Consider the following 26,379-nt stretch of genomic DNA (forward strand, 5'->3'; position numbering starts at 1 on the left):
ACAACCCCAGTCCCCTGCTGACATCTTGATGGCAACCCAGTGTGGCCAATTTCAAACTTCTGACCTTCAAAACTGTAGCTGATGAGAAGTTTGTGCTACTTCAGTACAACCGTTATAGGAAATGAATAGACCTGGGGTACTTACTGGGGCCTCTCTGGGGCATGGCATTATTCCTTTTTTATTAGTACTTTATAGTTATACATAATGTTGGGGTTTATTTTGATGTAATTATACAAGCATGGAATATAATTTGCTCCAATGCAGTCCCCAGTAATTTCCCTCCTCTCCTCCCTCCCCCCTGTTCCTTTTCCTCTACTGGTCTTCCTTCTTATTTATTTATAGTTTTTTTTAAAAAATTAGTGCTTTATAGACACATGTAAAGGTGAAATTCACCGTGGTATATTCATCTGCGTACATAGACTAGTTTGGCCAATTCCATTCCACCGTTCCTCCCATTTCCAGTCCCTCCTCCTTCCCCCCCAATCCCCTTCTTCTACTCCATTGATTTCTATTTTCATGGGATTCATGTCCCTCCCCCCTTTACCCCTTATTTTGGTCTCACTTCTGCACATGAGAGAAACACATTTGACCCTTGACTTTCGGAGACTGGTTTATTTCACTTAGCATCATGTTCTCCTGTTCCACCATTTACCAGGAAATCATGGTGTTTCTTCTTTATCTCTCGTTTCATGGAAATCTCAATTGTACCCAGTCCCTTTGTCAAGTTCATTTCTCTGCACCTCCCTTCTTACTGGGATCTTGTCTCCACTTGTGTTTTTCCAGCCCCAAGACTGACATAAGCTGATGGTTTCTCTGCACCCCAGCTGGGCTCAGGCGAAGCCTGATGCCTCCTGCCTTGTGCCCAGAAGTGGCTCATAATGTAATTTCTGGTTCTTCCTCCACTTGTTCATTCCCTTGAGAAAACAGGGTCTATGAGGATGGATGCCACTATTTTCTTGTTCAATATTCTAATCCTAAGTTGGAAAGTAGATTATCAAATAGATGAATGAAAGGACAAAAAAATTCTCAAAAGTAGGCTGAGTAATCGCCTCTGTTGGCCTGTGGACAAAAACCCACAGGGTCCGGGGTGACCTCTCCTCTAAAGTTAATGATCCACCTAGAGCTAACATACCCTAAATCCAAAAGGGCCAAAGTATCCCAGAGTAGAACAAACTCTGAAAACTTCTTATGTACAGGGACAAAGTCATATTGCAATGAAAGGACATCCAAAGTGCTAAAGTCACCTTCAGGGGTCAGGCAGAAATAGCAGAACAGAAGGTTAAAAGATTGTATTGTAGAAAACCATTTTAAAAACTTCACGTCAAGAAGGATATTTGGAAAACTAGAGAATTGTAAACGTATCATGAACTGTGTAACAGTGTGAAGTGCAGAAGTGTGTAACCGGGCTAAGTGCTTTCAACTATTTATATAAATTAACATAAGCCCAGAAAGTAGGTGCTATTGGTCATCCCCTTTTCATCCAGGAAAAATAGTGAAATACAGAGAGGTTAAATAAGGCATTCAAATTAGGTACTTGATTCCACATTCCATGCTCTTCTCCATGTGGCCTCTGGCATTTGTCCCCAGAACAGTTTCCCCCTTCCAAGGACCCTGCTAGTAATAATGACAGTTTTTGCAAGAGCAACGAATTCAGAGTTGGTAGTGTTAGCACGAACTGCTACAACAGCTGCCGACATCTCAAGGGTTTAGCACAGTCAAATCCAACTGGCCACCTCCGCCATTCATCTTCACAGCTCCAATCTTCAGAGATCCAGGCTGAAAGAAGCTCTGCCATTTTCAACATGTAGCTTCCAAGATGTTTTGCTGACATCCACATGACAGAATTCATTCAAGAAGTGCAACAACTTTTCCTGAACCAGGGCTGGGAATGATAAACAATACTTCTATTGATCTCTATTGGCCAAAATTCAGTCACATGACCCCCACCTGGATGTAGGAAGGGTGCTCATTGCTCTTCAAGGTCCCTGGCAGTTCTGGAAGGGTCTTGCCTTTTAATTACTCTCTCTCTGTAACATATGAAAGGAGGGTGAAGGAGTTTGTGTTTCTTTTTTTTTTATTGTTGGTTGTTCAAAACATTACATAGTTCTTGATATATCATATTTCACACTTTGATTCAAGTGGGTTATGAACTCCCATTTTTACCCCATATACAGATTGCAGAATCACATCAGTTACACATCCATTGATTTACATATTGCCATACTAGTGTCTGTTGTGTTCTGCTGCCTTTCCTATCCTCTACTATCCCCCTCCCCTCCCCTCCCCTCACCTCTTCTCTCTCTACCCCCTCTACTGTCATTCATTTCTCCCCCTTGTATTATTTTTCCCTTTCCCCTCACTTCCTCTTGTATGTACTTTTGTATAACCCTGAGGGTCTCCTTCCATTTCCATGCAATTTCCCTTTTCTCTCCCTTTCCATCCCACCTCATGTATCTGTTTAATGTTGATCTTTTCTTCCTGCTCTTCCTCCCTGCTCTGTTCTTAGTTGCTCTCATTATATCAAAGAAGACATTTGGTATTTGTTTTTTCGGGATTGGCTAGCTTCACTAAGCATAATCTGCTCTAGTGCCATCCATTTCCCTGCAAATTCTATGATTTTGTCATTTTTTAGTGCTGCGTAATACTCCATGGTGTATAAATGCCACATTTTTTTTTATCCATTCATCTATTGAAGGGCATCTGGGTTGGTTCCACAGTCTAGCAATTGTGAATTGTGCTGCTATGAACATCGATGTAGCAGTATCCATGTAGTACGCTCTTTTAAGGTCTTCAGGGAATAGTCCAAGAAGGGCAATAGCTGGGTCAAATGGTGGTTCCATTCCCAGCTTTCCCAGGAATCTCCATACTGCTTTCCAGATTGGCCGCACCAGTTTGCAGTCCCACCAGCAATGTATAAGAGTACCCTTTTCCCCACATCCTCTCCAGCACTTGTTGTTGTTTGACTTCATAATGGCTGCCAATCTTACTGGAGTGAGATGGTATCTTAGGGTGGTTTTGATTTGCATTTCTCTGACTGCTAGAGATGGTGAGCATTTTTTCATGTACTTGTTGATTGATTGTATGTCCTCCTCTGAGAAGTGTCTGTTCAGGTCCTTGGCCCATTTGTTGATTGGGTTGTTTGTTATCTTATTGTTTAATTTTTTGAGTTCTTTGTATACTCTGGATATTAGGGCTCTATCTGAAGTGTGAGGAGTAAAGATTTGTTCCCAGGATGTAGGCTCCCTATTTACCTCTCTTATTGTTTCTTTTGCTGAGAAAAAACTTTTTAGTTTGAGTAAGTCCCATTTGTTGATTCTAGTTATTAACTTTTGTGCTATGGGTGTCCTATTGAGGAATTTGGAGCCCGACCCCACAGTATGTAGATCGTAGCCAACTTTTTCTTCTATCAGACGGCGTGTCTCTGATTTGATATCAAGCTCCTTGATCCATTTTGAATTCACTTTTGTGCATGGCGAGAGAAAGGGATTCAGTTTCATTTTGTTGCATATGGATTTCCAGTTTTCCCAGCACCATTTGTTGAAGATGCTATCCTTCCTCCATTGCATGCTTTTAGCCCCTTTATCAAATATAAGATAGTTGTAGTTTTGTGGATTAGTCTCTGTGTCCTCTATTCTGTACCATTGGTCCACCCGCCTGTTTTGGTACCAGTACCATGCTGTTTTTGTTACTATTGCTCTGTAGTATAGTTTGAAGTCTGGTATCGCTATACCGCCTGATTCACACTTCCTGCTTAGCATTGTTTTTGCTATTCTGGGTCTTTTATTTTTCCAAATGAATTTCATGATTGCTTTCTCTATTTCTACAAGAAATGCCGTTGGGATTTTGATTGGCATTGCATTAAACCTATAGAGAACTTTTGGTAATATCGCCATTTTGATGATGTTAGTTCTGCCTATCCATGAACAGGGTATATTTTTCCATCTTCTAAGATCTTCTTCTATTTCTCTCTTTAGGGTTCTGTAGTTTTCATTGTATAAGTCTTTCACGTCTTTTGTTAGGTTGATTCCCAAGTATTTTTTTTTTTTTTGAGGATATTGGAGTGGTTGTCCTCATTTCCATTTCAGAGGATTTGTTGCTGATATACAGGAATGCCTTTGATTTATGCGTGTTGATTTTATATCCTGCCACTTTGCTGAATTCATTTATTAGCTCTAATAGTTTCTTTGTAGACCCTTTTGGGTCTGCTAGGTATAGAATCATGTCAGCTGCAAATAGTGATAATTTAAGTTCTTCTTTTCCTATTTTGATGCCTTTAATTTCTTTTGTCTGTCTAATTGTTCTGGCCAGTGTTTCGAGAACTATGTTGAACAGAAGTGGTGAGAGAGGGCATCCCTGTCTTGTTCCAGATTTTAGAGGGAATGCCTTCAATTTTTCTCCATTCAGAAGGATGCTAGCCTGAGGCTTAGCATAGATTGCTTTTACAATATTGAGGTATGTTCCTGTTATCCCTAGTTTTTGTAGAGTTTTGAACATAAAGGGATGCTGTACTTTGTCGAATGCTTTTTCCGCATCTATCAAGATGATCATATGGTTCTTATTTTTAAGTCTATTGATGTGGTGAATAACATTTATTGATTTCCATATATTGAACCAGCCTTGCATCCCAGGGATGAATCCTACTTGATCATGGTGCACAATTTTTTTGACATGTTTTTGTATCCGATTCGCCAGAATTTTATTGAAGATTTTTGCATCTAGGTTCATTAGAGATATTGGTCTGTAGTTTTCTTTCTTTGAAGTGTCTTTGTCTGGTTTAGGTATCAGGGTGGTGTTGGCCTCGTAGAATGAATTTGGAAGTTCTCCCTCTTTTTCTATTTCCTGAAGTAGCTTGAAAAGTATTGGTATTAGTTCCTCTTTAAAGGTTTTGTAAAACTCTGCTGTATACCCATCCGGTCCTGGGCTTTTCTTAGTTGGTAGTCTTTTGATGGTTTCTTCTATTTCCTCAATTGATATTGGTCTGTTTAGGTTGTCTATATCCTCCTGACTCAATCTGGGCAGATCATATGACTTAAGAAATTTATCGATGCCTTCACTATCTTCTAATTTATTGGAGTATAAGGATTCAAAATAATTTTTGATTATCTTCTGTATTTCTGAAGTGTCTGTTGTGATATTGCCTTTTTCATCCCGTATGCTAGTAATTTGAGTTCTCTCTCTTCTTCTCTTCACTAGCATGGCTAAGGGTCTGTCGATTTTGTTTATTTTTTCAAAGAACCAACTTTTAGTTTTGTCAATTTTTTCAATTGTTTCTTTTGTTTCGATTTCATTTATTTCAGCTCTGATTTTAATTATTTCTTGCCTTCTACTTCTTTTGCTGTTGTTTTGCTCTTCTTTTTCTAGGATTTTGAGATGAAGTGTGAGATCATTTATTTGTTGGTTTTTTCTTTTTTTTAAGGAATGAACTCCAAGCAATTAACTTTCCTCTTAGAACTGCTTTCAATGTGTCCCATAGATTCCGATATGTTGTGTCTGTGTTTTCATTTATCTCTAAGAATTTTTTAATTTCCTCCTTGATGTCTTCTATAACCCATTGATCATTCAGTAACCTATTGTTCATTCTCCAAGTGATGCATGCTTTTTCCTTCCTTCTTTTATCGTTGATTTTCAGTTTCATTCCATTATGATCAGATAAGATGCATGGTATTATCTCTACTCCTTTATATTGTCTAAGAGTTGCCCTGTGACATAATATATGATCTATTTTTGAGAAGGATCCATGTGCTGCAGAGAAAAAAGTGTAACTGCTTGATGTTGGGTGGTATACTCTATATATGTCAATTAGGTCTAGGTTATTAATAGTGTTATTGAGTTCTATAGTTTCCTTATTCAACTTTTGTTTGGAAGATCTGTCCAGTGGCGAGAGAGGTGTGTTGAAGTCTCCCATGATTATGGTATGGTGGTCTATTAGACTCTTGAACTTGAGAAGAGTTTGTTTGACGAACATAGCTGCACCATTGTTTGGGGCATAAATATTTATGATTGTTATGTCTTGTTGGTGTATGGTTCCCTTAAGCAGTATGTAGTGTCCCTCTTTATCCCTTTTGATTAATTTTGGCTTGAAATCTATTTTATTTGATACGAGTATGGACACTCCTGCTTGTTTCCGAAGTCCATATGAGTGATATGATTTTTCCCAACCTTTCACCTTCAGCCTATGTATGTCTTTTCCTATCAAATGTGTCTCCTGTAGGCAGCATATTGTTGGGTCTTGTTTTGTGATCCATTCTACTAGCCTGTGTCTCTTAATTGGTGAGTTTAAGCCATTAACATTTAGGGTTATTATTGAGATATGGGTTGTTCTTCCAGCCATATTTGTTTATTTCTGTTACTAAACATGGTTTGTTTTCCTCTTTGATTATTTTCCCTCCCTTTACTGTCCTACCTCCCACTGTTGGTTTTCATTGTTATTTTCCATTTCCTCCTCCTGTAATGTTTTGCCGAGGATGTTTTGAAGAGATGGTTTTCTAGCTGCAAATTCTTTTAACTTTTGTTTATCGTGGAAGGTTTTAATTTCATCTTCCATCCTGAAGCTTAATTTCGCTGGATACACAATTCTTGGTTGGAACCCATTTTCTTTCAGTGTTTGAAATATGTTATTCCAGGATCTTCTAGCTTTCAGAGTCTGTGTTGAAAGATCAGCTGTTATCCTGATTGGCTTACCCCTAAATGTGACCTGCTTCCTTTCTCTTGTAGCTTTTAAAATTCTCTCCTTATTCTGTATGTTGGGCATCTTCATTATAATGTGTCTAGGTGTGGGTCTCTTATGATTTTGCACATTTGGCGTCCTGTAGGCTTCTAGGATTTGGGATTCTGTCTCATTCTTCAAGTCTGGGAAATTTTCTCGTATTATTTCATTGAATAGATTGCTCATTCCTTTGGTTTGGAGCTCTATACCTTCCTGTATCCCAATGACTCTTAAGTTTGGTCTCTTGATGTTATCCCATATTTCTTGGATGTTCTGCTCATGGTTTCTTAACAGTCTTGCTGAGCTGTCTATGTTCTTTTCAAGTTGAAATACTTTGTCTTCATTGTCTGATGTTCTATCTTCTAAGTGTTCTACTCTGCTGGTAGTATTCTCAATTGAGTTTTTAAGTTGGTTTATTGCTTCCTGCATTTCTAGGATTTCTGATTGTTTGTTTTTTATAACCTCTATCTCCCTGTATAGTTGATCTTTTGCTTCCTGGATATGTTTGTGTAATTCATTGTCGAAGTGATCTTTCATTGTCTGATTTTGCTGTCTAATGTCTTCCTTGATACTCCAGATCATCTGAAGCATGTATATCCTGAATTCTTTATCTGACATTCCATCTGCTGCAGCTGTTACCTCTTCTAAAGTTGAGTTGACCTGCATTGCTTGTGGTCCTTTCTTTCCTTGTCTTTTCATACTGCTTGCGTTTCTTTCTGCTTGGTGAAACTGTTGTGTTTTTGAAAAATTTTCCCCCCTATATATTTATATTGCTCTTGTATAGTTGAAAAGTCTCCCTTGCAGGGTCAGGCGGCAGTCTGCCTACCTTGCAGGCGTGGGCGGCGGCTCTGCTCTGCCCCTCCTCCAATTGGTGTGAGGTGTCTACCACGCCCGTGGACCCCTGGGCCTGTCCTGCCGGTCGGTTGCAGGTCTGCCTACTTGCAGGCGCGGGAGGCGGCTCTGCTCTGCCCTTACTCCAATTGGGGTGACGTGTCTACCACGCCGGCGGGTCGCTGGGCTTATTCCGGGTGCGGGAGGCGGCTCTGCCCTGCCCTTACTCCAATTGGGGTAACGTGACTACCGTGCCGGCGGGCCGCTGGGCCTGTCCCGGGCGCGGGCGAAAGCTCTGCTCTGCCTCTACTCCAATTGGGGTGACGTGTGTACCACGCCGGCAGGCCACCGGGCCTGATCCGCGGGTCGGTTGCAGGTCTGCCAACCTTGCAGGCTCGGGCGGCGGCTCTGCTCTGCCCCTCCTCCAGTTGGTGTGATTTGTCTACCACACCCACGGGCTGCTGGGCCTGTTCCGGGCGCGGGCGAAGGCTCTGCTCTGCTCCTACTCCAACTAGGGTCACGTGCCTACCACCCCGGCCGGCTGCTGGGCCTGTTCCACCAGTCGGTCACAGGTCTGCCTACCTTTCGGGCGCGGGTGGCGGCTCTGCTCTGCCCCTACTTCAATTGGGGTGTCGTGACTACCACGCCGGCAGGTCACTGGGCCTGTTCCGGGCGCGGGCGGCGGCTCTGCTCTGCCCCTACTCCAATTGGGGTGACGTGTGTACCACGCCGGCAGGCCACCGGGCCTGATCCGCCGGTCGGTTGCAGGTCTGCCTACCCTGCAGGCGCGGGCGGCGGCTCTGCTCTGCCCCCCCTCCAATTGGTGTGACTTGTCTACCACACCCGCGGGTCGCTGGGCCTGTCCTGCCGGTCGGTCGCAGGTCTGCCTACCTTGCGGGCGCGGGTGGCGTCTCTGCTCTGCCCCTGCTCCAATTGGGGTTACGTGACTACCACACCGGCGGGCCGCTGGGCCTGATCCGGGCGCAGGCGAAGGCTCTGCTCTACCCCTACTCCAGTTGGGGTGATGTGTGTACCACACTGGCAGGCCGCTGGGCCTGATCCGCCGGGTGTCGCAGGTCTGCCTACCTTGCAGGCGTGGGCGGCGGCTCTGCCCTGCCCCTCCTACCACGCCCGCGGACCACTGGGCCCGTTCTGCCGGTGGGTCGCAGGTCTGCCCACCTTGCGGGCGCGGGTGGCGGCTCCGCTCCGCCCCCACTCCAATTGGGGTCACACGACCACCACGCCAGCGAGCCGCTGGGCCTGCTCCGGGTGCGGGCAGCAGCCCCGCTCCTCCCCTCTGGCTCGACGACAAAGCGAGAGAGACTCCGGTGTCTGTGACTCACCCTTCCTACCAGGAGACCAACTGTTTCTGTCGCCGCTGGTATTGATGAAGTTCTCTCCTCCGCCGCTTTCTGATGACATCAGATCTCTGCCATGTTGGTATCCTATGCGAATGGCAGCATTTTGTTCCCTTTGCCGGGTGACCAAAGCAACAGGTGAGTCCTGACTGGCCCTCACAAGCCCCGTCTCAGTCCCGTTGCCACTGCCCACGAAGGCTCGGTTGGTATTTACCTCCACAGTACTCAGCAGGACCCGGACCGAGAAGCAGTTTCCACGGGCTCCTTAGCCCTAGGCCAGAGCAGTTCCGGGAGCTGGAACTCGGCAGCTCTGTGCTCGGTGTATGCTCTGATAAGAGCGGGCTCCAAGAAGCAGTTTCCGCGGGTTATTTAGCACTGAGCCTGAGTAATTTGTCTGTAAGCCGCAGGCGAATGGCAGCCTGAAATTACCTGTTCTATGGCTGAATGAGCTGCGATCAGTCGAAAACAGGGATGGTGACATCAGCTCTCCAAGATGGTGGCCGCTGGCCTCCTCTGTGGTCTGACCGGTGTGGAGAACCAAATTGGACCACTTCCTTCCCCCCGTCTCGAACCCAGAATTCAGCACTGAGTACGGTGCTTGCACAGCTGGCAGAAGCCCGCAGAAACTGCAGCGCTGTATACCTGCATGGCTATCTCCTCGTTTCCCAGGGCGCTCCGCAGAGACTAGCCGCGGGGCGATTTGCTGAATAAGCAGTGTGACCCTCCGTGCGGACAAATCTCTTGCGTTTGAGCCCCCGTAGCCGATCCTCGTGCGATGGAAATCCTTCCTCCAGGTTCCGGAGCACCCCACTATTGCTGGAAATTCCTAACAAGATAGCCTTTAGCCGTCCTGACTCGTCATTCTCCCGCACAGTGACGCGGCACACGGGGGCAATGCACTCCCCTCGCCGCCATCTTCCCCTGAGTTTGTGTTTCTTGAAGCTGCACTTCCTGCTTTTCAGTCTTGAGGAGTGTATAAAAGTTCGAAGATGCCAGCTCCCTGTGTCCTTGTCCCATATAACAAAAAGGATGACATGGAAACATGACTGCAGTGTGAGTTGTGGGAGACTCCAGTGCTAAGCCAAATCTAGAGGCAGCTAAGTGCTTTTATATTTCAAGTTCTAGCCAGAGATATGGATCCAGAAAGCCCTATACCTCATCAAAACCCAGGAGGTGATGAGAAACTTTCTCATGAGAAGCCAACTCCTGACCAGGCCTCTTAGCACCTCCTTGGAGTCACAGGGTGCTCTCCCAAGGCTCAGATAAGCTGCAATTCAAGTTTTGATTATATGGCTGTGGGCAATGTTGCCAGGAAGCCAGCATAGAGCCACATCCCCTACAATGGTGGCCCCCACAGTTCTTTCCTAGACATAATTTTCAGACCTGTTATTTTTTTTCCCTCCAATTCTAGTGGTTTTTTTTTGCTCAGGACCTAAGTTGCTGAGGCTGGCCTTGAACTTGTGATCCTTCTGCCTCAGCCTTCCCTACTGCTGGATTACTGGCCTGAGCCACCACATCCTTCTCGCGGCCCCATACCTCTCTCTAACATGTTTGATAGTGGCGACTCAGCCTGGGTGTGAGGACCATACTCTTCAACCAGATCTTTTCCACATTGATGGATTATAATGCAAAACCTCATTCAGATTTCTCTCTCTCTGTCTCTCTCTCTCTCTCTCTCTCTCTCTCTACTGTGGATTGAACTCAGGGGCACTCAAACACTGAGCCACACCCCTATTTTGCATATTATTTAGAGACAGGGTCTCACTGAGTTGCTTAGCACCTTGCAGTTGCCGAGGCTGGCTTTGAACTCACCATTCTTCTGTCTCAGCCTCCCAAGTGGCTACGATTACATGTGTGTGCCACCATCCCAGCTAGGTTTCTCATCTTTAGTTTTTCCAACCTTGTAAAATTCTACTTTTTTTAATTTTTAAATTCCCTTTTATCTATCTAGAGATATATTCTATCTGTAGATATAGATAGCTTCAAAGATATAATTTTTTTTTTCAGTCCTGGGAATTGAACCCAGGAGCACCCTACCACTGAGCTCTTTTTATTTATTTACATTTATTTATTCACAATTCCAGCTGTTAGGTGCAGGACAGGCTGAATTAAGTTGTCTGCAGGTCATGCCAAACAAAGTTAGCTGCAGGGTGACCTGGCCACTCAAACCCCCTCTGTCTGGTCCTTTATCACCTGTTTGTGTCAAGTCTGAACACTTAACCCACCTTGTGCCAACAAGGCAGCTTGCAGACCCAGAGACCCCATTAGATTTGGGCTATAAAAACTCCGTCCTGCCGGGCCCCTCTCTCTTACTCTCTTGCTCTTGCTCTCTCTGTTTCCCTCTCTCCTCTCCTCTCCTCTCCTCTCCTCTTCTCTCTCTCTCTCTGCTCTTCACCCCTCTTTCTTCTCTCTTCCCCCGCTCTTTCTTTCTCTCTCTTTTCCTCCTCTTTTGCACTGCTGCAATAAAGATCTCTTGGACACTCCGAGGGTTGTGGTCACTTTCCTTTCACCAGCTCTTTTTATTTTTTATTTTGAGACAGGGTCTTGCTGAGGCTGGCCTTGAACCTGTGTTCCTCCTGCCTCAGCTTCGCCAGTCCAAGAGATTATGGGGATGTGCCATCGCAGCTGGCTCACATCACTCATATTTTAAAAGTAACTGTTTTGTCATATTTGTTCCCTGTGTTTGTATCCTTTTATGGGTAGATGAATATAAAGTTCCTTTAATCGCACCTCAAGCTGAGTCTGGAGTACTTGGCTCTAAATAACAGAAATGTTGGGGCTGGGGCTGGGGCTCAGTGGTAGCGCCCTTTTCTGGCATGAGTGTGGCACTGGGTTCGATTCTCAGCAGTGCATGTAAATAAATAAAATAAGCTCTAGCAACAGTATATATATATATACACATACACATACAGAAATGTCAGAGGAACAAGGAAGTGACCCTAAGTATCAAGGAGGTGAGAGAAAAAGCTCCAGCTTCCCAGGGCACATTATAACCATTTCTTATTTTCACCAATCTTTATGGATCACAAACTTATATAACCACTTTCACCTTTCCCCAAAGGACTGCTATTTAAGTCAACTTCATGGTGCATCAGAACCAACTGGAGGGTTTGTTAGGACACAGTGCTGGGGCCCACAGGTCTGAGCTCAGGCGCAGGAATTTGCACTTGCACAAATCCCCAGGTGATGTTGATGCTGCTGGTCTAGAGACCACTCCTGAGGACCAGTGCTCTTTTACTCAGGAGGCAGATTCCCACTCTATCTGCAGACATAAAAAAGGGAGAACCTGCCCCCTGCTGGTGATCTGTTCCAAAGATCAGCTTAACTCCTCTGTTAGGAAGCTCATGTTGACTACAAGCCAAGGGACGGGGTTTACTTTCCTCCCCTTCATTAGCAGCACCTGTGAATATCATCCCTTGAGGTCTCTAGTTGGCCCCAGGAGTGCCAGGAAGGCTCCTGTCCCAGTGCTGACCTTCATGTAGAGATGGGCAGGCCACATGTGACAGGGGCCACGTGCTGTGTCAGGAGGGCTTCACTCACCTCATCTATGTCACCCAACTGTAGGGTTGCTGAGAAGAGTGAATGGGAGTAATGCAAACAGGAGTCCTTTGTCAACTATGAAGTACTCAGAGGTATTATTATGACAGCTTCTGGACAGATTTGCATGTTGACAATGAACTGTGGTTTTTTTTCATTTAATTCTAGTGGTTTTTTGGTGGGGTTTTTTGGTACTGAGGATTGAAGCCAGAGGTGCTTTTACCACTGAGCCATATCCTCAGCCCTTTTTATTTTGAGACAAAGTCTTAAGTTGCTCAGGGCCTAAGTTGCTGAGGCTGGCCTTGAACTTGTGATCCTCCTGCCTCAGCCTCCCCTACTGCTGGGATTACAGGCGTGAGCCACTGCACCCAGCTCTAGTAGGTTTGTTCTTAAGGTTTTCCTTCTCCACTCCTCAACAATAGGTATCTACCTTTGAGTGTTACTGATTCTCACTCACCTTTGTTAAAGAAAAAAAAAAAGTCAATGATACTTATTAAAACACAGCACAGCAGACTTTATTCAGGATCAATAGGATAAGTACAGTCACCAGCAACCATGGCAGTGGGATTTTGCATTGGAGGAGACTCTGGGCTCAACTGAACACAGTGTGGTAAGTGGTAATTTTAGCCAAAGATGAGAGTGGAGGGTCTTTGGCTAATAATTTAGTAATTAAGTCTTAGTAATCTTCTAAGAGGTGACATCAAGAGTAAGGGGGACTCTGGCTAAACCAACCCAACAGGATTCTTGCTGAAGACAGGCCAGAGATCAAACATCACCTGGGGATGTTGGAGGATGGGGAATTTGATCATATATCAAGGACAGAGAAGTCTGACCTGATTTTACAAGGAAGTTCACTGACAAACCCAGGAGAAGTTTCAGTAGCCTGACTAAACTTTGGCCAAGCAAAGAATCTGTCACCTCCCAGGGGTGTATGTGCACACTCACACCCAGCCTGCTCATTACCATCTTTAGGCTTTAAAAAGAAAAACAATCAAGGTACATAGCATTGAATGCATTATTCAATCTAAAGTCATTTTCTGTTTCAAAATTCAAGAATAAAATGAGAAGACACATTAAGCAGTTTATCTTTGGCTTTCAATAGGATGAGGTTTTACAGGTCCATTTTAACTTCTGCCTGCTCTTTGCCATTTGAACATTGGGTTCCATCCCCAATTCCCCAATACGAAGGCAGATGCAGATAAAGAGAATGGGGATATCCACTGAATGGGTCAAGAGGCAGAAACCCGCAGATCCCTAGGCATTAGCCCAGCCATTCAGGACATCCCACTGACTTTCTTTCCTTCAGACCTGCTGGCTGTGATAGCCAGTGATAAGATATATATATGTTTTTTTAGGTGGACCCAATATCTTTATTTTATTTTTATGTGGTGCTGAGAATCGAACCCAGTGCCTCACACATGCCAGGCGAGGGCGCTACCACTTGAGCCCCATCCCCAGCCCACCACCCAGGCGGTGGAGTCTGGAAGCCCTGGATGCAAACTTAATTCTACCATTTACTAGCTGTATGACCTTGAACAGATAGGAGGCAACTGACAGGTCTTTCTAGGAAGGGGTTGAAAGCAGATTAGCAGAGCCAGGCACCATGGCTTACCCCTGGGATCCCAGACCCTGTGGAGGCTGACACAGGAGGTTTGCAAATTCAAGGCCAGCCTGGGCAACTTAGTGACACCCTATCTCAAAATAATAAATAATAATAATAATAAGAAGGGTTGGCACTCAACTTCTCTTGGGCCTCGCTTTCGTACCTCTCTAAAGTGGAGATGGGACGACTTGCTTTGGTAAATTGAATTATCACATCACACCAAACACATGTTTTGGTTAATATAGGGTTTCTGCTACACTGCCTGCGCCAGGAAGAGTAACTCCCTCTGCCCCTGGATTATTTTGAACGTGCAGGACCTTCCCTGGCCTGCGACCCCAGCCCCGGAGCCAGGTCGCCCTTCTAAGCCTTAATAAACCGCGAAACAGGCCCAACTTTCCCGCGAGCCGCTCGGTCTGTGAACCGCCTACTCCCACCTCGCATATCCCGCCCTCCGGTCCAGACGCCGATGGCGTCACTTCCGCCGGAAGAGGTAGCGCGTCCGCGCGGTTGGCGCGAAAGTCGGTTCCTGGTCTCTGCAATTTCCGGGTTCTCCAGCCTTTGCTTGGGCCTGGGGGCGCCGCCCGGTGGCGGTGGGGGCTGTGCGCCGGGCTGGCGCCCGACCCCAGCCGCTGTCCTGCGGGCTGCGCGCCCCCCAACTCACTTCCCGAAGACCCCCAGGCTCCATCGAGGTGAGTGAGGACCCAGCTCCTCCCCGCCGCAGCCGGGGGTCGCGACCTCTCCTGCGGCCTTCGTGGGGGGCCGTGGTTTCCCGCCCTCGTAACCGGCCCTGGGACCCGCGGGTGGGCCTTTGACGCCTAAAAGAACGAGGCTGCGGTGTTCCAGCAAGGCCTTTGTCTGGGAGCTGGGGAGCAGGAGCATCCAACCTTTTGGGAGGCACGACCTGTCAGCTGGCTGCCAGGTTTATATTTAAAAATGTATTTACTTAGGGATGAACAAACCTCGCGGGCCGTGGGTATCAGCAGCCACAGATGCGATCTGTGTATCCTTAAGCCAAGTGCATTTGGATGTCCATTGGCCCTGACTGTATTCAGTTCAGGGACATTAATTTCCTTCTCGGATTTGCAAGATTAATGTGTCATCTTTTTCCTTGACTTCACCCACATTCCAGGGTTTCTTGCAAACATCATGGACGAATTCATGAGCAAGGCCTGAATGTCTATCCTTAGGCATTCTTGTCTGCACAGAAAAAAAAAAAATAGGTGCGTTGAACATTTTAACTTCTACACAATGCATTTTTGTTCTTGTTAATGGTTCCTTTATTTTTACAGTTCAAAAATGTCCAGAAATGACAAAGAACCGTTTTTTGTGAAGTTTTTAAAGTCTTCAGAAAATTCCGAATGTTTTTTTAAAGCTCTTGAGGTAAGAATAGTTGAAAAAGATTTGTCTGATTCTGTGAATTCATTTGCTTGTTTTTAAGTATTTTTGATCTGTTAGGCTTTATGTCTTAGAAATAATTTCTGCATAGTTTAGCTGCAGTCTGTGCTACTACAGACAAATCATTGCTGTGTAATTTTGAATTGATGTAAGTATTATCTGTGCATTTTGGTGAGGTTGAAATATATTATGATATTTTGGTTGGATATGGCTAACCTGAAGTTCTTAAAAGTTAATAAGATTTCTTTTGTCTACTAATCAGAGCGGTCTCTTGCGTGTTGAAAAAAAATTGAGTCCTATACTGTTCACACTTCAGTAGATTTGGCTGTTAAAAGTATGTTTCTTTGTGCACTGTATAAAATAGGATGGTACAGAGCCTTGCTACTCACAGATCCTAGCAACTTTGGCATTGGCCTAGGACTCTTTAGAAATGTAGAATCTTAAAATGGATGTGGTAATTAATGCACACCTATAATCCCAGCCACTTTAGAGGCTGAGTCAGCAGGATCACAAGTTCAAGGCTAGCCTAGGCAATTTAATGCCATCCCAAAATTAAAATTAAAATCTCAAAATTAAAAACCAAAAAGAGTTATGGATATAGCTTGGTGTTAAGACTACTTACCTAGCATGTGTGAAGTCCTGGGTCCAATTCCCCTATACTGCAAAAAATAGGGGCCCCCAACCAGGACTTGAAATTAGAATTCACATTTTAAACAACATCCCTCAGTACACATTAAAGTTTGATACGCAGTTGTACCAGGGTTTTCCATAAAGTACATTGATTCAGCAAATATTTATTAAGTGTCTATGATCTGATAGGTACTGCTCTAGGAGTTGGAATACATCAGTGGTCAAGAGCAAGGAAAGATTTCTCCTCTCTCAGAGCTTACATTTTAGCAGCAGAAAATAAATATGAATCAGATGATAAATGAGAAAACTACATAATATGTTATAAGATATTGATTGATATGGGAAGAGAAGAAAAGCAAAATGGGTTAAGGAGTTCTAGAGGATATTTTGGGAAGGAGAAGGAAATGAAAATGGGAAAGAGAGCTCAGAATATGGTGGCAACAAGATAACGTCATGAAACTTACATTCTTAAAAACAAGACAAGAAATACATGCATTCATAAAATATCAATGTTATTTTTCTTCATAAAATAGACTAAAGGGATGGAGGAAGGATATTTTAAAAAGTATGATCAGGAGGCTGGGAATGTAACTCAATGGGTAGAGTGTTTTTGCCTAACATGTGCAAGGTCCTGGGTTCAATACTCAGCATCAAAAAGAAAAAGTATGATTAGGAAAGGCATCTCTAAGGAGGTGGCGTTTAAGCAGACCTGACTGAAGTGAGGAATCATGTCAGGTGAAGACCTGGCAGAAGAATATTCTCTGCTGCAGGTATAAGCTAAGTCTAAATGGGGTCGTGCTTAGCCTTTTTTAGCTTAGCAAGGAAGTGGGTGTGCCAAGAGCAAGCCAGGGAGATTGGAGGTAGGAGATGAGTGTGGGGAGATAGGCTAGGGCAGGATCAGGTGGTCCTGTAGGCTGTGGTAAGGAACGAGGATTTTATCCTGAGTGTGATGGGAAGTTATTAGAGGGTTCTGAGCAGAGCGTAATATGGTCTAATTTGTCTTTTTTAAAAGATTACTAATTGCTGTGTGCAGAATAGATTTATACTGAAGGAATGAGAGAAAAACCACTTGGGAGGCTTCTGCAGTGGTCTAGGTGAGAGATGATAGTTGCTGTCTATAAAGAAAAGGTAGTTTGAGGTGGATTTCAAAGACTTGGTAGGACTTAAATACAGGGGGCTGACTTGGGGTTTATTCTTTTTTACTTTTTTCTTTTAGTCTATAAAAGAATTCCAGTCAGAAGAATATCTTCAGATTATTACAGAAGAAGAGGCATTGAAGATAAAGGAAAATGACAGATCACTTTATATTTGTGACCCTTTTAGTGGTGCTGTTTTCGATCACCTTAGAAAGGTTTGCTGACTTATATGGTAGATGGTTTTTGGTTTGTTTTTGTTTCATAAATTCTTTACTGATTATGAAGTATTATGCAAATCATAAATACATTGGTATTCTTTTGGTTTGGGAGACCAGAATAATGTTTTTTAAAGGCTAATTTTGTTATTGTAGGCTTTTATTATATGTAGTTTTTATTTTTAAGGGGATATAGCTTCAGTTAGTATAAGCAAATCTAAAGTAATGAAGAATTTCAGTGATAGAGCTTATTGTGCTAAAAATTTAGGTTGCAAAACATTTAGGGGAAAATAGTAGAGTAGGAAAGATCCCAATAGAATGTTTGGTAACTTCCTGTCTTTTCTATGCGCTCATGCACATAGAATTTTAGTACCTCTATCCTGTACTGAGTTTGATCAATTATCTTTGAAGGGAGCATTTTGGGTATTACTACTGCTAACATACCAATGAGCCATCTTATTTTTTTTTCGTTGTTATTCTAAAGTCTACTGACTCATTACCTTTTGGTGTCTGGACAAGAGACAAGCATTGAAATAAAATTAAACTGGCTGTGATTTCATCCAGATTACAACGATATGATTTTTGTTTGAAGAAGAAAACATAGAAGAGTAGGTCGATGCAGTATCTGTACCATTTATGGAAGGTCAGTGCCCATCTCACCCAGAGCACTGTTGCTGTTAGTGTCCTTTGGAAAAACCACTATTCATCAGGTAGAAATTAGTAACATCAGCCAGGTGCCATGGCGCACACCTTATTGCAGCAACTCAGGAGGCTAAGGCAGGAGGATCATAAATTCAAAGCCAGCTTTGTCAACTTGGCAAGGCTCTGAGCAACTTAACGAGATCTTCTCAAAAAAATTATTTTAAAAAGGGCTGGGGATGTGGCTCAATAGTTAAGCACCTCTGGGTTCAATCTCTAGTACCCAAAGAAAAAAGATAGTGCTAATGCTTTTTCTGTAGATATTTAAATCAGTCATTCAGTGATGACTTTGGCAACAGTAGGCTTTTTTAATGTGACTTGAGTATGTTGTTGAGCAAGACTTGTCAACTCTCTGAACTCAATATCTTTGAAAAATGAAGTTTTTTTTTTTTTTTTTTAAGTATAAATCTTTGTGATTCTTCCTTGGAAGGATGTTGAGGTACAAAGTATATAAAACCCAATGTAGAAATTGCCTAGTGTTGTTCATTTTTTGTGACAGTGGATTTCTTAGGATTATTATAGGCTCTTACACTCTGAAATTGCTTCATTGGCTTAGTGCTTCATTTGAAAAGCATATGTAGTTGTTTCCTAGTTGTTATAAGATTATTGTATTAGGATTATATTTCAGAGATTAAAATTTTGATAGCAGTTTTGAGTGAAGGTCTCCTGGAGGCTTTTTCTTTTGACTTGTATTGTTTATTTGGGTTTTATATCTGCCTATTTACTTAATGTATAGTGTGTCTCAGACATTATATAATGGTCATGATTTTTTTCTAAAATTTGGTGGTTTTTCTGCAATAGTCCTCAACTTTTGTAAATAATTGGTAAATATTACCAAATGTAATTTTGTAAGATGGTGGTCTTTTCCTTCTCAGCTCACAAAACCTTCTCTTTTTTATAGCTTGGCTGCAGAATTGTTGGTCCTCAAGTAGTCATATTTTGCATGCATCACCAGCGATGTGTCCCAAGAGCTGAACATCCTGTTTATAATATGGTAATGTCTGATGTAACTGTATCTTGTACAAGCCTGGATAAAGAAAAAAGGGTAGGTGTCCATAATGTCCACAGATTTGTAGCAACTAAAATAAATCTCATTTTTTTCCTTAGTGAAAAGGAAACTAATGTTCACTTAATATTTTTTCATCATAGATGGATAATCTTTAAGGCAGGATTCTAAGAACTGTGTAAAATATTTTTTATTTCTTACATGGATATAATTTATACTTTTAAAATGATGTGTATAAGCATGTAGAATATGTATATTATAGGAGCAACATAGTTTAATAAATTCATGGAGTTGAAAAGAGTAAATACAATCATTTGTTGGTTAACAGTGGGAATATAGTCCGAAATGTGTCCTTAGGTAATTATATCATTGGGAATACTTATACAAACTTAATGGCTATAATGTTATGAGGCAGTACAATCTTATAAGCCCACACTATTGAATATGTGTCTATTGTTGACCAAAACATCATCATGCAGTGTGTGGCTGTTCACGGAAATAGAATTTTATTGTTTTTGTACTAGGCGTTGAACCCAGGGGTGCTCTACCATTAACCCTTTTTGAGCCAGGGTCTCGCTGAGTTGCTGAGACTGGCCTTGAACTTGTGATCTTGCCTTGGCCTCCCAAGTAGCTAGAATTATAGGTGTACATTACCACACCTAGTGAAAATGGTTATTTTAGATTTATAATTTGTATTCATCTTCTAAATGTAAATTAATTATTTGACTTTATAATAGTAAGAAACATGTATTCAGGTTATCAATAACAAATGTAATTATGGTATATTGTATAAAAATGGAAGAGCTAATATTTGCTCTGATATTAACATATTTTCTTTTGGGGTTGCAGGATGAAGTTCATAAGTATGTACAAATGATGGGTGGACGAGTATACAGAGACCTTAATATATCAGTAACTCACCTTATTGCAGGAGAAGTTGGTAGCAAAAAATATTTAGTTGCTGCAAATCTGAAGAAACCTATTTTGCTTCCTTCTTGGATAAAAACACTTTGGGAAAAGTCACAAGAGAAGTAAGACAAACACTATGTATTTTCAAGATTTTGAAAAACTGATGCATTCAGTTATTTTGGGGTACTCTGTATTTTTAAAGGGGAGCTTTATAGCATCCTCTTTAGATTTGTTATTCAGGGACAAAATGGGGTCATTGCGCTTTTCTCCAGTGGAAACTAGGAGAATCTACAGGGGATTGTTATCAGGGTATAAGTTGAGTAAAATGGGCTGTGGGTTTAACACTAGTAGAATGTAAATGCTTTGATACTAAAGTTGTTTTCTGCAGCAAATATTTCTAAACTGAGAAAATCAGTTTGGTAACTTTGTAGCTTTTTTGTTGCATTTTCCTTCATTACTGTGCCCATATGTTAAGACTGAGAATAAATGAAATATTTAGGTAGTTTTAGTCCCTCCTAGAGGGGGTATATGTAAGCCATCAGAAGGTGTGATCACTCAGTAAAGGTAAATTGATCCTTTGCACATCTGCCCTGCGTGAGACATTAGATGTATTTCGGGAGCAGAGCAGGATATGTCCCGTCTCTTGGGGAGCTTAGAGCCAGTTTCAGGAAGCATGCAAGTTTTTCCTGAAATTAAATTAACAACTGTAAGCCCAGGCACCACAGAATTATATTGGCATTTTTCTGGGCTTGTTTTCAACATCATCCAGCACATCTAAATATGTCTCCATGTCAGTTCCTGCATTCCCAGTTCATCTGCCTGGTGTGACAACAGAATAATAATGATGTTTTTGTTGCTATTCTGCCAAAAATAATTGTTTTACTTATATTGAATAATAGAACTTGAAAGTCCATTTTATCATAGGCAGCCAAATAACTTTAGGTTTGTTTTGTCTTTTTTTTTTTAAATTTTAAAATTTGTTTTAATTAGTTATACATGACAGTACAATGACTTTGATATATCATTCATTTGAATCAGATGGGATATAATTTCTCATTTTTCTGAGTGTACAGGTTGCAGAATCATATTGGTCATGCATTCACATATATACACACGGTAATAATAATGTCTGTTTCATTCTACTATCTTTCCTATCCCCCCCTCCCCTCCGCTCCCATCACATCTCTCTACCTAATCTAAGGTAACACTATTCTTTTTTTTTTTCCCTCACATCTTCATACATGGCCTTTTTTTTGTATGTGTTTATGGTGCTGGGGATTGAACCCAGGGCCTTGTGCATGTGAGGCAAGCACTCAACCAGCTGAGCTATATCCCCATCCAAACTTTAGGGTTTTTAAGTAGTGTTTTTGGCTTTTAATTTTGGAAAATGTACCACTTTGACTAGCAAGGGTTTAAGAGTACTGAAATACATATTTTTCTCTTAATACAGACAGTAGCTAAAAACATCACTTTTTATTAGCAATATGTATGGAGCTAGATGAGCAGTTAGTATAATTCTAAAGTATTTGTCAGTTCTCCCTTTCTTAAAATGATTATAAATTCTAAAATGAGGAAAGGTGATATTTCTGTTTGTCGTTTTGCTCCTAGTAAATGTAAAACTACCTGGTATATTTAATATGTTCATTTTTATTACTTTTTACCATTTAATTTCTCCAGAAAAATAACTAGATATACTGATGTGAACATGGAAGATTTCAAGTGCCCTATTTTTCTTGGTTGCATAATCTGTGTGACAGGCTTGTGTGGCTTAGACAGGAGGGCAGTCCAGCAACTCACCATTAAGCATGGAGGCCAATACATGGGACAGTTGAAAATGAATGAGTGTACACACCTCATTGTGCAAGAACCGAAAGGTAAAACTTTTATAAATGGACAAATTCACAATTTTCTCTAATATCTCATGTTTTACAATCTTTTAGAACAGGCTTTGCTTCTGATGTCATTGATCTAGTTTGCTCCCCCTCATACTTTTATTTATTTTTTAAAATTTATTTTTATGTGGTGCTAAGGATCGAACCTAGTGCCTCACTTGTGCTAGGCAAGTGCATTGCCATTGAGGTACAGCCCCAGGTATCTTAAATACCTGGTGGCTGAGAGTGGTAATGTACACCTATATTTCTGGCTACTTGGGAGACTAAGACAGGAGGATCTCAAGTTCGAATGGCAAGACGCCATCTCAAAATAAAAAATAAACAAAAAAGATCTGAGAATGTAGCTTAGTGGCAGAGTGCCTGTGGGTTCAAGTCCCAGTATTGAAAAAAAAAAAAAAAAAAAAAGATATATCTTGCAGATGATGAGGCAGTTTAAAGAATTAAACACATTACTTAATTATTTATCGGAAGAATTTTTTAAAACTTACATTAATTTTTATATTCTGTAACCTTTATATTTATCCTGGAGAATTTTTTTTAACCCTCTTACCCTCCTACCTCCCCCACTCTATTCTGGAGAACATTTTTTACTAGTACTTTAAAAATATGTACAAATGAATGAAGAAGAGTTTTGTTAATGTGTTTTTTGTTTGTTTATTTTTTTGTGGCACAAGGGATTTAACCCAGGAGTGATCTGCCACTGAGCTAGATCCCCAGCCTGGTTTTATTTTTTATTTTGAGAATCTCACTAAGTTGCCCAGGCTAACCTCAAATGTGTGCTCTTCCTGCCTCAGTCTCTTGAGATGGCTGGAATTACAGGTGTGCACCACTGTATTCAGCTTTATCTCTTTATATTTGTACTCTGTTTAGGCTAAATAGATGGGAAAGAAAATTTGAGAAAAAGCATTAAGATTAATTGATAGTTTTCAGAACTTTGGGTATGGCAGCTGTGTAGCGCTTGTGAGGAGAGTTGATGCTGCTGCCTCCTCATGAATTAGAAGGAAGTTCATGTGGTGACTCTAATGTTAGGTATTGACCTTAGTTTTTCTGGGATGCTGTTTCAAAATATATGGTGTTAAAGTTTTTTAAGGTAATAAAAAGGTATATACGTAATATGTATCTGCTTCTCCTTGACTTTAAGTAAAATCATGTCAGTACTGGAATAGTCTATTCAATTCAAAGTTGGTATTTATTAATTTGCATACATTTATAATTTTCCCAGTTGTCTGATACATTCTTGTTAAAAAGCCACATAGTAATTCTTAGTATTCCCATTTTATAGATTAAGAAACCGGTTTAAGAAAATTGAGGGAGTCTGGAGCTGGAGTTGTAGCTCAATGGTATAGTGCTTGCCTAGCATATGTGAGGCCCTGGGTTCGATCCTCAGCATCACATAAAGATAACTAAATAAAATAAAGGTATTATGTCCATCTACAACTACCAAAAAAAAAAAAAAAAACAAACCAGAAAAAAAGAAATTGAGGGAGTCTCTATGCAAACAATTTAGTATTATCATTTGCCCCACAGTTAATGTTTTCATGCAATTTGTTTAAAAGATAAAGTCCCTCATGTAACACTTCTATTTATGTAACACCTAAAGAATATGTTTAGGTAATAACCTAAAATACTGCCCTTTTGTGGGGGGTACCAGGGATTGAACTCCAGGCCACTTGGACCATTGAGCCACAACCCAGACCTATTTAGAGACAGGGTCTTGCTGAGTTGCTAAGTGCCTTGCTAAGTTGCTGAGGCTGGCTTTGAATTCACGATCCTCCTTCTTCAGCCTCCTGAGTTGCTGGGATTACAGGCATGCGCCACAGCGCCCAGCTGAAATATTGCTTTTTAACACGTTATTGGCATACTGAAAAGTAAGAGTAATTACTGGTAACCCTTAATTTTGTTTCAGGTACATTTTTGAATTACCTATTATAATTCGAAAATTTCTGCAAAAACGGATTTTAATGGTTTGCATTTCCCTACACAACAGGTCAGAAATATGAATGTGCCAAGAGATGGAATGTACATTGTGTCACCACGCAATGGTTTTTTGACAGCGTTGAGAAAGGTTTTTGTCAGGACGAATCTATATACAAGATGGAACCTAGACCAGAAACAAAGAGTATGCCTGACACTTCAACTCCCACTGGCCAAGTCCATGCAATTGATAGTACGTCTGATCATTTTTCCATGTGTGAATTGATAATGTCATGCTGGGGATGTTGGTCAGTGGTAGGTTGCTTGTGTAGTATGCAGGAGACCTGGGTTCAGTCCCCAGCAAAGATTTGTTAATAGGATCCCTGAAATATGGTAGGAAATTTTTATATTTTCCCCTATGCACCTAGGCAAAAATGGTATAATAAAATAGCCAAATTATATAAAAAATGAGTTCAGAACCACTCCTATTTCTTTTTAGAATGAATGATTGCTTTCTTCCATATTCTAATATAATGCAAAAACATTAAGAACACAATGGATGGAGACTTAAAATAAGAGAATTAATTTTTTTTTTTTTTTTTTTTACTGTGATTGTTACAGATTATCTATCTATCTATCTAAACCTTAAAACAACTCTTATTTTATAAGCTCCATGTTGGCAAAATATTGTTATAAAGTTTTTTCAAATGTAAGCTGTTTGGACCTTAAGGCCAGCAGGTTCACATTTTCATGGGAAAGAAACCATGATTATGAACACATATTAAATATTTTTTCATTTAAATAAAGTAGGAGACTTAATTTCATTTTTTTCTTTTCATATTTTGACACAAGATTTCAGTAAAAACCTGATTCTTTAGGAATTGTTAATAATCCTTTGATTATAGGAAAAATTAGTTTATAAGAAAATATTTAATCAATTATTTTATCTCCAGGAACTTATCTTTTTTTATTGTTGTTGTTTTTTAATATGTAGGCCGTACTCTTTCAGATGTTAGCCATATTTCAAACATAAATGGAAGTTGCATAAATGAATCAATATGCAGTTCAGTTCTTAATAGCAAATTGGAGTCTTCGCTTGACAGTCTAGAAAATCTGGATATCAGTGCATTTCAAGCACCTGAAGATTTATTAGATGGTTGCCGGGTACGTCTTTAGTATGTAATAAATGCAAAGTGATAACATACCTCTGCACTCCCTAGCCTGACTTTGATTTTTTGTTTTGTTTTGTTTTTGGTACCAGGGATTAAAACCAGGGCACTTAACCACTGAGCCACATTCCCAGCTCATTTTATTTTTTGAGACAGGGTCTCGCTAAGTTGCTTAGGGCCTCTGTAAGTGGGTGAAGCTGGTCTTGAACTTGTGATCCTCCTGCCTCAGCCTCCTGAATTTTCAGGGATTATAGGCATGCACCACTGTGCCTGGCCCTAGCTCAACTTTGAAGATCCCTCATAGTTGGGCTTGCTCTTTATCTGTATAAATGGTCTAGTAAACTAAGAAGATACACTTGCCATGCCCATTCCTTGGTTGTGAACATCCCCTCATCCCCTTGTCTGGGATGTACCTTTTTGCTTTTGTTTTTGTTTTTTGTGGTTCTGGGGATTGAACTCAGGCCTTGTACATGCGAGGCAAGCACTCTATCAGCTGAGCCATATCCCCAGCCCTGTACCTTCATTCTTTATCCTTTGAAGTTCATTTCACTATTTTCTTTTTTAAATCTATTTTTAGTTGTGAATGGACCTTTATTTATTTATATGCTATGCTAAGAATTGAACCCAGTGCCTTACACATGCTAGGCAAGTGCTCTACCACTGAGTTACAATCCCAACCCTCATTTCACTTTTTTTTTCTTTTTCTTTTTTAACTACCCTCATTTCACTTTTTGAAGTTTATTTCATTTTTCGTCTCTGAACCCTTCCAGTTACATTTATCTTTGTGTTTACTGTATTTTGAGGCTTTATCTGAACTACTTACTTTTCATTTGTAACTCATTTGTTAAGTGTTTACAGTGTATTAATACTGCTAATCATTTTATATATGTTAATATGCTGTTTATACTCTCACTTAATTCTCATAAATAACTCTTAAGGTGTATATTATGTTGAGGTTAATACTTAGAGTCTTAAAATTCTTGTTCAGAGTCACATACATGGATCATTAAAGCCACTACTTTGTTTAGTACTTCTTAAGTTATTTAATGTTTTAGTGTATGAATAACTATCTTGTAAGTTCCTTGAGGGAAGCATTATATCATGTTTTACTTTTTCAGATTTTCTTGATCTGAATGCTTCCTTAATGTATTTCTATTTGTAGAATGACTTGGCTGTGTGTTATTTCTCACAGAGTGGCAAAAATTTACCATATTTTGTTAAGAAGGGAAATTGGGCAAATTACCTTACCCTTCTATACTTTTAAAACTTACCAGCTTATTGGTGAACAGAAAGTTTTTTGGGTATTCTTTTAGCCTGTGTTATACTAAGTTTAGATATGATTTACACATAGGAAGTATATATTTCTTGATTTTTGTTAA

General features: G+C 41.0%; 2 protein-coding genes across 3 annotated transcripts in view; one reads left to right on the top strand and one right to left on the bottom strand.

The window, feature by feature from the left end:
* Window positions 1-15,183, bottom strand: part of LOC114091421 (inhibitor of carbonic anhydrase-like) — a 57,211-nt gene extending 42,028 nt beyond the window's left edge. The window contains exons 1-2 of the mRNA XM_071614936.1: window positions 15,158-15,183; window positions 14,512-14,919 (exon numbers count right to left, since the gene is read on the bottom strand). Coding sequence (XP_071471037.1) covers window positions 14,512-14,919; window positions 15,158-15,183 — 434 coding nt within the window. The remainder of the gene's footprint in view (window positions 1-14,511; window positions 14,920-15,157) is intronic.
* Topbp1 (DNA topoisomerase II binding protein 1) overlaps window positions 14,537-26,379 on the top strand; it is a 55,446-nt gene continuing 43,603 nt past the window's right edge. Inside the window, exons 1-8 of one of the 2 annotated variants that reach the window (XM_027933851.2) lie at window positions 14,537-14,724; window positions 15,325-15,415; window positions 17,277-17,411; window positions 19,012-19,155; window positions 19,966-20,147; window positions 21,703-21,899; window positions 23,905-24,084; window positions 24,826-24,995. In XM_027933851.2, coding sequence (XP_027789652.2) covers window positions 15,332-15,415; window positions 17,277-17,411; window positions 19,012-19,155; window positions 19,966-20,147; window positions 21,703-21,899; window positions 23,905-24,084; window positions 24,826-24,995 — 1,092 coding nt within the window. In that variant the 5' untranslated portion in view covers window positions 14,537-14,724; window positions 15,325-15,331. Of the gene's footprint in view, window positions 14,725-15,324; window positions 15,416-17,276; window positions 17,412-17,895; window positions 18,055-19,011; window positions 19,156-19,965; window positions 20,148-21,702; window positions 21,900-23,904; window positions 24,085-24,825; window positions 24,996-26,379 lie in introns of those variants that run through there. The other variant, XM_071615647.1, reaches the window with a different exon arrangement.

This window comes from Marmota flaviventris, chromosome 8 (assembly GCF_047511675.1).
Source record: "Marmota flaviventris isolate mMarFla1 chromosome 8, mMarFla1.hap1, whole genome shotgun sequence".
In the NCBI taxonomy this organism is placed as follows: Eukaryota; Metazoa; Chordata; class Mammalia; order Rodentia; family Sciuridae; genus Marmota; species Marmota flaviventris.